Source organism: Notechis scutatus, chromosome 2, assembly GCF_049901735.1.
Source record: "Notechis scutatus isolate UNSWTSFEM ecotype Mainland chromosome 2, rNotScu1.2, whole genome shotgun sequence".
Lineage (NCBI taxonomy): Eukaryota > Metazoa > Chordata > Lepidosauria > Squamata > Elapidae > Notechis > Notechis scutatus.
The window spans coordinates 227,763,193-227,775,593 of record NC_142010.1 but is presented as its reverse complement, the minus strand read 5'-3'; the positions used below and the strand labels follow the sequence as shown (position 1 = coordinate 227,775,593).

Here is a 12,401-nt window from a genome sequence, read left to right as displayed (position 1 = left end):
ATAAACAGCTGTCTTAGTAACATATCTCACCATATTATTAATTCATCTTTGGATAGCAAGATGGATGGTATATAAAAGTAACAATAAATAAAAATAAAATAAATAAAAATGCATTGGAACCTGCAATTCCCTCGTGTAATACTGGTTTAATTGTGAATTCTGTTGTGATGGCTTATAAAATTAAGAAAATGCATTTATATTTATATTCAGATTTATATCCCAGCTTCCCTAAAACAATTTAGTAGTTTACACTGATGACAATACGTAATAATACTGCATGGTTTTGTTAGTCTGACAGGTTCAAGGATACCTGAATCCAAGTCTAGCAATCTATTTGCTACCACAAAATGGTATCATGATGGGTGTGAAAATCTTTATAAAAACTGGCCTAATTTATTTATTGTTTATTTCTATGGGGAAATTAAATATAGGGAACTCAGTTTCTTCACTGGCCCCATTTCAGCCACACTAATTTTCTCTGCTGTAGAAGATTGTCAAAATAGGAACCAACATTTTTCAGGTTAGATAGAACTTTTATCAATAAGAAATATTGATAAAAAATCTCCTAATCTTAAAGCCAGGAAAACTTTAGTAGAGATAGAGGCAGATGGAACTTGTTTTTAAAGAACAGAAAAACAAGATATATGCATGTTAAACTGTGTATTATTTTTCATCATTGGTATGTTTTAGAACTCATTATTTAAACAAGCAGAAGAAATGGAACAGGACACCTTGATCAGCTTGAACGTTGAGCGCTTAATAAGTACATTTGGACATGTTATAGTGCATTGGGAAGCTAGCGGGAGTATTAATGACATATTTCCAACTTCAGGGGTGGTATGTATTTTGCCAAAATTTTAGCTATAGAAACTGCCAACAGGTTTTAATAGCTAATGCATTACTGATCCAATTAAATAAGAATCAAATTGACTAATATTAACTTAGAAGTTTACTTCCCTTGTACTGTCCTTTAATTTCTTGATCTAAAATTTCAAAATCATTTTTACTTATGGAAAGAACCTTTTTGTCCTTTGCTTTCATGTGGCACTCTTTATGCTCCTTAAATAACTTTTTTTAATCTATTTTTCTTAAACCAAAAAACAAAAACAAAATTAAAATGTAAAACAAATTAATTTGTTTGATTGTAATCATAATAGTAATGTTGTTTAATATTCTTAAATCAATGCAATAAGGCTGTTAAGCTAACCATGTGGTTGTTAAATGAACCCATTCTCCTGAATGGGTGTCAGAAAATGGCAAAAAACACCTAAAATGATTGTAAATGCAAACCAGTTGTCAAAGTGCTCAAAATGCAAATCATGTGACTGCAAGGTGAGTGCAGCAGTTGTAAATTTGAGAATAGGTCTTGAGTAGTTTTTTTGGGATTGGTTGTAACTTTGAATGGTCATTAAGTGAGACATGCTTTTATATAAATTGTGAATTTACTTTGGTTGAAAAAGTGCCTTCTGTGTGATATTTCTTCAGTCCTTTCTAGGGGGAGAAAGTTGTGTTACACACTAATTTTTAGAAATCCAGTATCAATACTATATTTTATGGAAATAATTAGAATATAAATTTATACTATAATGTATACTGATACGAAAACACTGCTGTGTATCTTTTTGTTAGTAACTGGTAGTCACTAACAATGCTGTTTATGAATACCAGCAGGAAATTCAATGTCATTTAGTTGCATTTATTTCTTAATAAGCATCATGCATTGATCATATAGAAAATGGGCTGTTTTAAACCATTTCCATATAATATACCAAAACCTCTTATTCAATTTCTCTTTACTTCTCTTTACTCTTATTCAATATCATTATTATTATTTCATCTGTTTCTTTCTGACTTAGTTACCATTATTCTCATTCTATATTTCTACAAGTTTTACCAATTCTCCCCCAAAAAGACATATACACACAACACACAAAACATAAAAAAAAAATATCTTTTTGGAAAGTAACTTGGACCCAGGTGTCTCTCTCTTCATGGACTTCAATTATATTCATGCTCATCTTACATATCATTACTTATTTTATTTACCATTCTAAGCCTTCTATATTAACTTCTCCACATATTTCACACTTCTTAATTCTACCTTAATTAATCATCTTAGTTTAAATCATTATATTTGTATCTTTTGTCCATTTTTATCATCCCTTTGTCTCATCCCTTATGAAAAAAAAGAAAATCAGTTTCTCCTGAAATCATTAATCAGAGTATGATGCCTTTCTATCTCCCCCTAAGTTAATCAAATTAATCTTTAAAATAATATCTAATACCCAGTCAGATTTTGCTTGGTACATTCTATCTAACTAATACATCCAACACAATTAAGTGCATAATTAGACAATAAATCCAAATATTAAAAAGAAATACTATAATAAAAATTTTATAATAACATCAATACCATAATTTTATTAAACTCTTTAATTAAAACAATATTCTAAACCTCTCCTATTATTAAGTTTTAAAACCAATCATTTTTAAACATTTTAACATTTTAATCTCTTATCAACTCTTAAACCATTGCAATACTACCATCTCATCTTATGTACCTTGCAAAATCTTTTTTTTAAAAAAAAAAAATTATACTTTATCCATTATCCATAAAAATTCCTTTTTCCATTTAATTTCAAAACGTTGTAGCTTTTCTCCACCTTTTCCCTTTCTTTCTTTTCCCAACAAACCTTTCTACCCCCCTTCTTCTAGCCTCTGCCTTACCGGCTTCCCTTCTCTGTCGTATTTCTTTTCCCCTTTGTTTACAATCATCATATTGGTTTTGCACTTTATTTTTCCCTTTCTTAAATGTTTTTTTAGATCTTAAGTCCTTAAATCCTTTAGTTTTCTTCTTTTCTCTTCTTTTCTTTTCTTTCTCTCTTCCTTTTTTTCTGGATCAAATTCTGAGATTCATTAAAGATGGCTCCTTCCTTTCTTTCTTGTTCCTCTGCTGTCTTCATCTGTTGTAATTTTTGTTGATAATTAGTAAGCGCCATTTCTAAGAAAAGGAAAGCTTCTTCCACACCATTTCTTAGTTCCTCAACAGAAAGAGCCATTATAAATCTTTTCTTTTCTTTTCTCCTTCTTTCTTCTTACAACAACCAGAATATTCAAAAGAAAATAAAAAGATAAAACAGTCCCAAAGTTATCAATCAGTCCAAACCAAGGCAGAGTTCTCACTTTCTCCTTCTGGGGTGATATCAATCAAAGAGAAAGAAAGTCCAAATCTGTTTAAAGTCTTGTTACAATATATTCTAGTCTTCAAATCCTTAAGGCATCTGCTCCAACAAATCTTAGCATACAAATATTTTCTTTTTAATCCTCTCTCTTCCCACTCATCGCTTAAAACCAATTTCCACCTAAAAAATAGGTTTCTTAATATCCAGTTATTTATTCCGTAGGAAAAGAGGGAAAGCTATCCTTTCAGCACCTTCAAGCAGCCGCTTTTTTCCTCTTCTGGCAGGTATTATTCAGAAAGTCATACTTTTCAGGAATTTTATTAAATATATCTTAGAGTCCTAGGAGCCAAGAAAAACTTTCTCCTCTCAATCACTTTCTCCACTTCCTCCTGCGCATTCTTACCCGGCTGCCAGCTTCTTTGTGGCGGCCATTACGGACCGCCGCTGCACCGTCCTGGGAAAGGGGTTCTGCCGGCCAGGGAGGGGGTCTGCAGCACCCCAAACCCTTCTCCGGATCCCCTACCTTCAGCTGCCCCTGCAGGGCAGCCTAGCCTCGATACACCGGCTGGGTGGAGCCCCAAAAACGGCTAGCGCGGCGGGGATCGCAGCAGCCAAATCCCCTTTCGCTCGCGAAGCCGACAAGCCCGGAAGAAAATGGGCTGAAGTGGATCAAATTTAATGAAGCCAAAATTGAATGCCACTCAGATAATACAAATTATACAGTAGCACTTTCTTACTTGCTGCTGCATATTATCATCATCTCCTTTTAATGACCCCATAATCCCTTGCCGGATGGAGTCAGGGCAACTGAATGGAGCTGAGTATTTATTGGCCAGATTCACTTCCTGTTGCCAATGCAGTTTTGTTCAGCAAATATATTCTCATTGTGCTCAGAGAGAGAAATATCTGCCTCTACCTAGGATCGCACTCATACCCTCCTGATTGTGAGGCGAGAGCTCCACCTCTAGGCCACCGTCCCACTCAATTGCTGCTGCACATAGTGAAAATTCACTCATGAGGAGGAACACATCTCTTGAACAATATGAGATTGGGTATAAAATGGCAAGAGATGACTTTTACAAAATACCCAGATTTCTTTTCTAAATTGAAAGTTTCAGTATTGCAGAAAGTTAGGTTAAAGAGGTTGCGTTTACTTTATAAAAAAATTCTAAAGTGTCATAAAGTTCTACTTATATGTACTCAAGATTATTGCCAGTTGCTATTGCTAAGGATTATTGCAGAAAAAAAGTGCATTTTTTAATTTATTCTGAATGTCAGTGCAACTTAGAATTTTAATACAAAAAGCAAAATAAACTTGGTTAGACATAAGAAAAATCCAAAATCATATTAGCATACCCTTCCCCTCCAACAACTTATTCTATCTGGTAAACAAGGTAAAAGTTGTATATTTAAGCCATGGAATTTGCAATAGTTTTAATAGGAAATACAGGAATAAACTGCAGATATTAAAATCTCCTCTTCCTAAAATTGGATAAGATAGTACCTGATATTTCAACTTGTTTCAACCTGTTTTTTTCAAAATATGTTGAACTACAATCCAGCCTCCCTGAAAGATTTTATTTTGTACCATAGATAAACAAAATAAACATTGAAAAGTAAACAAACATTACCAATTCAATTATTGGTTACAACTTGTATATTTTCCAGTACTACAAAAGTATCTTAGATATGCATTGTTTGTTTGTTTATAAAATGTATTGGTCGTCCATTGTACCGCAGGATAATTTGGGGGGCTTACAATATTATTTAAAATTTATTTATGTTTCACTATTATATTACAGGTAATTCAATAGGCATAGATAATTATAAAACTTGAAAAAAGTAATGACACCATTTAAACAATAGTGATATGGCAATTTGATTAGAATAATTTGATTAAATGTTTCCTTTAACTGGTACAAAACTGATAACTTTCATTGGATTGCATCTTAAACTGTGTTAAGCCAACAGTTATGTGTCAAATATAAAGTTGTATATTTTCTTGTTAAATTCTCTAGGTGGCATTTTCAGAGGGTCAGGCTTTGACAACAGTAACATTAACAGTCCTTGCAGATGTTATTCCAGAAGCTTCAGAGACACTGATTATAACTCTCACTCATATTAGCACCGTGGGCATTCAAGACCCCCAGAGAGGAGCCATAATTGACAGAAGTCGAGCAAAAGCTATACTTACTATTCTGCCCAATGACACTCCCCTTGGTGCAGTGGGATGGCACACAGATTCTCTCTTTAACAAAGTAGCAGAGCCTGAAGGTAAATCAATTCTGAGAAAAACCTAGAGAAATTCAAGTATATATTTCCAGATTTTTTTTTAAAAAAAAGGTCTTCTGATATACAGTGTTGCAGTTAGATCTATAGATTTTAAAGAAAACATTTCTGAATGTAGTTTCAAACATTGTTTTAATCTGGGAGGACTAATATAATATGTTGAATGTAATATATGAGTAGCAAGAAAAATGAGTTATATTTTTTATTTAAGCAAGACATTTCACTGATTATTTTAAAAAAGTGTTTTAAATGATTTTAAAAACTATATTTAGAAAAGTGTGCTTACAGGCTTTTTAATGTCCTAATTTTTAATCATAGCACAATTTTTTTTCTTGATTCCAGAGAAAATGCAATTTATGGAAGTAATATGAGTTATTACTATTATGTAGTTCATTGGTTATAATCATATTAGTTTGGGTTGGAAAAAATAAAATCTTTCAATAAGTATATATATTCATTAACTTTAATATTGTTTTTTCCTAGGGACATCAACTACTATTATTTTACATATTTTCAGAGAACAACCATTTGTTGGTGATATTAGTATACACATAATATCCCACCCTATCTTTTCACTCCCTCTTGTTAATCAAGCAATTGAAAATGAAGATTATAGATTGGAAAACAAGACCATTATTATGACAGAGAATATAACATTAGTTTCAGTTAATGTAACCATTTTACCAGTGAGTATTTGAAAGTATATAAATAGTTTTTAGCAAGCCTTTATGTGAATGACATGAAAAGTGAAAATACTTTTCTGATTAATATTTCTGAATAAAAATAGAATAGCAGTCAATAATTTAATGATATTATTCCCAATACATCTAAATCTGAACTAATTATATTCCCTGTATTTAAAAACCTATTCTTTCACTGTCTTTCAACTTTACAATATATTTCATACTTTAAATGATATTTACGCTAGTTGAAAATTCCCAAGTTGATTATTTGAATATAATTTGTGTGTAAGAACAAGTCCAAATATATCTATGTACTTTATGATTGATTGTTTAATAAATCAGTTAATAAATAGAAAACTTGCTGGTGTATTGGCTTCTACAATTTGTAATCTCAACAAGTTCTAGATTTTATCTACATGTTCTCTGAGTAAATGGTATGACATATTCTACTGTATTTATGATATACCACTACTAATACTAATTTATTACATTTATGGACACCACTTTGATGTAATGATTAAGACATCCGGCTAGAAAATGAGAGACTGAGCTCATGGGCAGGAAGCCAGCTTGGTGGCCAGTCATTTCTCAACCCTAGGAAGAAGGCATTGACAAACCACTTTTGAAAATGTTTCAATATAATTGAACAAAATAAAAATAAATTAATATGCTGCCCAATTTCCAATGATACTGGTTTCTATTGAAACATTCCATGCTTATTTTCTGATGCTACTATTTTGTACAATCTCTGCTGCACCTCACCTGGATAGGTTTTCCTCATTTTTGTGAAGGCAAATTGATTCCAATCTAGTATATTGTGACATTTCTCTGAAAGCCATATAATCTTTTGGGCCAAACAAGTCATAATGAAACCTGAACAGAAGATTTAAATTTAGTTTCACAAAGTGACAGGGCCAAAATCATTTATTCCTATGATGGTGCAATTGCAGATTTGATGGGACAGGTAGATATAATTTGGGAGAGGCTGTCCTCAGACAATCTGAACACTATCTTTACTCTTTAAACTTAAATTAATGAATTTAATTTATCTTTAACTTTTCCTTAAATTGATTAGGTAATCAGAGAAGAGCAGATTTTGATACAATGAAATTATATTTTCAGCAAAGAAAATATATTTTTTAACAATCATTTGTTTCTATATAATTAATCTTCTTTATATTAAGGGAATTGGTTGCTTGGTGCTCCCTGTCTTTATTTTCCACTGAAACAATCATAACTTGAAATTATTTCTCTTACTAGTCTATCCAAAATCTAAATTTGCAAAATAATTTAAAACATTTTTTATCTTACAGGATAATATTCCAGAATTACAAGAGGGATTTTTAATCAATATTAGTAATGTGCAGTTACTGAATTATTCTCTTACTAGAGGGCAACAGAGCATGAAGAAATTTGGTTTAGAAATAGCTGAGATTTTAATTGAAGAAAATGATAATCCCAGAGGAATATTTCAGTTCAACATTAGCAAGGTGAGAACAAACTGAAACATCTCAATATCAAGAGCAGTGGGTACTGTTCTTGTTCTAAGTTGGCCATTTCATGGTATATAGGTAATAATACATAGGTTAATAATGTGAAATTATAAATCTTTTATCCATGCTTAATATGTCCCTTGCTATTATGTTTTCCTATGATATAATGAAGCCAAGTGGTCTATAATTATAATTTTTCCTATTTATCTTAATCTGAATATGACAGGATTTGTTGTCAAAGACTTGCTAAGCAGCTATTGATCCTTACCAAGAAAAGTCTTGAATCTTATTCATTTAATTAATTTCATTACAATCTGGTGACTTTCAGCAGCTTATATATAATACATACCATATAATATGATAAAATAATTATTTCTGTAAGATCTGGGAGGTTGGTCACTAGATTTTATTTAGAACAGGCATTTCTGCAAGTACTCAGGTGCCAAACCATAAAGGTCTAAACCAGCATATTAATTTATACCTGAAAATCAGTTATTGCTCAGTTTAGGCCTGTAAATTCCATATTTTGTATTTCCAGCATTGAGAACCAGTGAATATGCATTCTAAATTATTTATAGTTTCTAAGTAGTCTTTATGGGTAGTCCAGGGGTAATGAGAGTGTGAGTTTTAGCCTACCAGGTAAGGTCACAAATGGAGCATTACTTGAACTTGGGTGAAGACCTACTTGCTATTCTACCTTCAGGCAGGAGCTGTGAGTGTAGATGGACCCCCCCCCCATAGTGAATCTGTTCCTTCACTGTGCCTGTGAGATAACAGAAGTAACACTAGTATTGATAGAGAATCTTAATGTACAGACTGTAGTTACATACATCTTCCTTAGATTAAACTTCAATCTGTTCTCTCCCATCCAGACCCTTGAAATCTCCAGGCAGTAAAAATAGAATATCAACAGTATTTCGCTTACCTCTCCATCTGTTCCCCTCAATAGACAGGATGGGCAGGTATCCAAAGAACAGGTGGCACAATACAACATTGACAAATTCCTATCCACTTCCCAGTATTCATAGGCTAAAAGGATTCCTGATAATATGCCGTGATAAACAACAACCACTACCAAAGACACTCTTCATACATTTAAATGAAGAAATAGAAAAGCTGTAGCATTTCTCATAAAATAGGTGATGAATAATTAACTCATAAAATAGGTAATAATAATTAATAAAATAATTAACTAAAAGCCTTTCTTAAGGGAGGAAACTCAATTATTCCATGTGAAAATCCAGAGAGAGAAAATGGTTATATTTATGTATGTGATAAATGTGTTTGTACTTTTGTTGTTACTAATCCCACTTTGGCCTAACAATTTTTATCTCTCACTCTTTCTCCTCTTCCCCCTCCTCCTTTTGAAATACAGGCACTATAGTATTTTTAATAAAAATATTTTAATAAAATACTAATTGTTCTCTTTCAAGGATGTGAACAAGACTGTGGTTGCTTATGAAATACCACCACCAGATAATATTCTGAAGCTGTCCATTGTTCGGAAGGCAGGAACATTTGGATCAATAAAATTGGATTGGGAAGCCACACCTGCCTCTGCTAGTCTAAAAGACTTTTCACCATCATTTGGAAACCTTATATTTGCTGATGGACAAGTATGTAGCATATTGATAAAACATCTCCCCCCATATTTTTATCATCTTATTCTTATGAATACAGTATGTTCCTTTTAAGATAATTTCTGGCTAATAGGGTGCTTTTTCCCTTTCTTACCTTTTAAGTACTTTCAAAGCACATGTCTATGTATAAATATACAAAAATAAGTGAGGTCTGGATAACTTAGTGAGGTCTGGATAACTTTTATCCAACAATGTTTGTGGTTCTAATACAGGATGGCAAACAGGTTCCTTTTTTGATGGCTGATTGAGATTGGAGAGCAATTCACATTTACTCATAAATGTATTACACCATGCATACCATTAATGGTTGCAAGAATGAAATCTGAGTCATGTTCATATTAAAAGTATTGTGAAACCTACCAAACTTCTGAAGTTGGTATAACTCTCTATTCATATTTTTTTTCTTAGCATTTTTTTTGTTTTGGATATATCATCTAATGCCATTAAAGTAAAGAAAATGCATTTTATATACATATATTAAAAATGGATATTTTGTTTCTAAATGTACCAGTGAATCCTGCTACATTTAGGAGTTGTTTTAGGAGTTGCTGCTTGTCTTTAAAGGACAGTGGAGACTATTTTGTAACAGGGTTTTGTAGTATGTTTTAACTGTTTATATGTATGATGTGCATTATGCCAGATTTGCCTTCTTTGAGGTTTCTTTTATCTATTTATTTATTAAGCAAATTTATATAGCTGCCTATCTCACCTGGACTTTCATTTCCATTTTTATTATGCTTCACAATTAAATCTAAATGTCTTGAGCTTGAGCATGTTCATAGTACTTATTTCATCTTTGTTTTTATTTTTAATTTATTTTCTAGGTTACAGGAGTGATAGAGATCACTATCATAGATGATGAAGAGGTTGAATTTTTGGAAATGTTCACTGTTACCTTACTTAGAGTGACAGGTGATGCAAGATTAGGTGATGATGTACAGATTATAGTTACTATTGCACCAAATGATTCACCTGCTGGAGTTTTTAGCTTTGAAGAAAAACATGTAAGTGAAAGTAAGATCGTATATTTACTGCCAGACACCCCTTGACCATTTGCATATCCAAACCTAGAATGGATAGATATGTCCAGCTAGATGTCCCAGTCCAGCTGAGACCAAAAGTGGTAGTAGGATATAAATAATAAGCAGCTGAAATTAGCCAAAATACTTCCAAGAAAGGACATGTTTTCACAGTATACATCATCCAAGAGAGAGAGGGAGGGAGAGAGAGAACACATATATTCATCACCAAGTAAGGCATCTGAAAACAAAATGTCTATTTAAAACTAATCCATACATCTCAAAATACATATCACCTTGGATATATTTCATTGCATCAGATGTAAATAGCCAGATGCAATTCTCCTTCATTTGACTATATACAGAACAATTGTTTTAGGAACTATCTAGATTCTGGTGCAGAATATTTTTAGGAAGGGATGTATAGAGGCTTTCATAATGATATACACAACAATTTCTTTGAACAGACAACTATAGATATTTTACATGACTTCTATCCCATTTCCCTATCCCAAGGACAATGTAGCTCTCGATCATTTTCCTCAATAAATAAATGAACAAGTATAATTTTGACTCATTTGTTAATTGAGTTTTCTCTAGTTAGTTTTAGGGCTTGTGTGGAAAACAGATCATGTTTTAGATCATGTGTATCCAAAAATATTGAAAATACCAAAGAATTCACAAACATCTCAGCACCACTGTAGACAGTCCATCCTTCCTTAGTGTTTGTATTCAGATTTAAATAAGAGGAGCTCTTCTAGTTAGTATAATAATAACCACTTAGTAAAATTTAGAAAAAAATGGTCCAGGAAAAGAACTCTTTTTCTCCCCGACAAGCTCAGTTAATAATTGGGATATCAAAAGAAGTGTAAGCTATTTTAAGGACCTCTGAGTGTCAACAATTGTGTGTAAAAGTAAAATTGAAGTCACACATATTTTTTAGGAGCTTAAGTAGCAATTCCCCATGAGTTGGTTTCAAAGCTGGCAACTCTCACATTGGATTAGCAGAAGTGATACCACAACTAGAACTTAATGTTATATGCTATAGCTGTTTTATCAAGTGATTGTGTTTATCTAAGAGATAGACCTGTGTTTGCAAATGAAGGTGCTAAATGGGACCAGAGAATAAATAATGATGCTGCTCCTGGAAGTAGAACCATTACTATAGCCTTTCATATATAACAGGTTTGTTAATGAATTTATTGTTAAAGAGGATGTTTTAAGTACACTTTGTAAATAGAATTCCAACATAAATATATTTTGAATCATCCTCAAATTAGTATTTGCCTTCTAATTAGAACAAAAGAAAGATACTTATGTTCACATGAAAACATCAGTGTACCATACCAAACAGATTCAATATTTACTTGTTATACTTCTAATTTATAATTCTTAAGGACATAGAAGAAGAAACAATTTAATTGCTTTATAATTGTAGGCTTTATTTGAAAAACCAAAAGAAAAAACAAATGGTCACAAAGTCTACTTTATTTCATTATTTATGTATTACAATTATTTTTATACTGCCCCATGATGCAGCTCTGGGCACTGTGCAATTACTATTGCTATTAGTGGACTTCTTTGAATGACTGCTTGTTTGAATCAAATCATTTGCCACATTAAACAGTTTTTAAAAGGGGAATGTGAGTAAACAGAGAAAGTCCCTTATACAAAAGTCTTCTTTAGTCTTTTATTGAGAGAAAGTGCATGTGTGCATTTCTCCTGCTTGTTGGCAGTTTCTGGCACCAGGTATGCTGCTGGTTCCAGCAGTGGTTCAATGCAACGTGTGTGAGATAAAGGAAGCTCAACACTGATATATTTTGCTTGTTATATATTGGTCTTCCTAATACCAATGTTTTTCTTGCTTTAGGTAACAGTGAAAGAACCTCAGTCAATACATGATCCCTCAGCCAATGTCTTTCTCACTGTAAGTCGGAGTTCAGGGGGCCAAGGAGAAGTCCAGATTCTTTGGAAACTTGAGGAGGCAGCTAGATATGATCTCACTCCTCTCAATGGTACTCTTTTCTTTTCTGAGGTACAGCCCCTTTTGCCACCTCACCTTTTTAATGTGTTATTATTTAATATATTTTTTAAT

The 12,401-nt window shown here is 32.4% G+C and overlaps 1 protein-coding gene across 4 annotated transcripts in view; it reads left to right on the top strand.

Moving 5' to 3' along the window:
• The window catches only part of ADGRV1 (adhesion G protein-coupled receptor V1), a 258,922-nt gene that overhangs the window by 106,594 nt on the left and 139,927 nt on the right, over nucleotides 1–12,401 (top strand). For 3 of the 4 annotated variants that reach the window (XM_087958191.1, XM_087958192.1, XM_087958194.1), the window contains exons 53-59: nucleotides 691–837; nucleotides 5,201–5,456; nucleotides 5,955–6,157; nucleotides 7,468–7,644; nucleotides 9,081–9,263; nucleotides 10,112–10,291; nucleotides 12,177–12,341. In XM_087958191.1, coding sequence (XP_087814317.1) covers nucleotides 691–837; nucleotides 5,201–5,456; nucleotides 5,955–6,157; nucleotides 7,468–7,644; nucleotides 9,081–9,263; nucleotides 10,112–10,291; nucleotides 12,177–12,341 — 1,311 coding nt within the window. The remainder of the gene's footprint in view (nucleotides 1–690; nucleotides 838–5,200; nucleotides 5,457–5,954; nucleotides 6,158–7,467; nucleotides 7,645–9,080; nucleotides 9,264–10,111; nucleotides 10,292–12,176; nucleotides 12,342–12,401) is intronic. The other variant, XM_087958193.1, reaches the window with a different exon arrangement.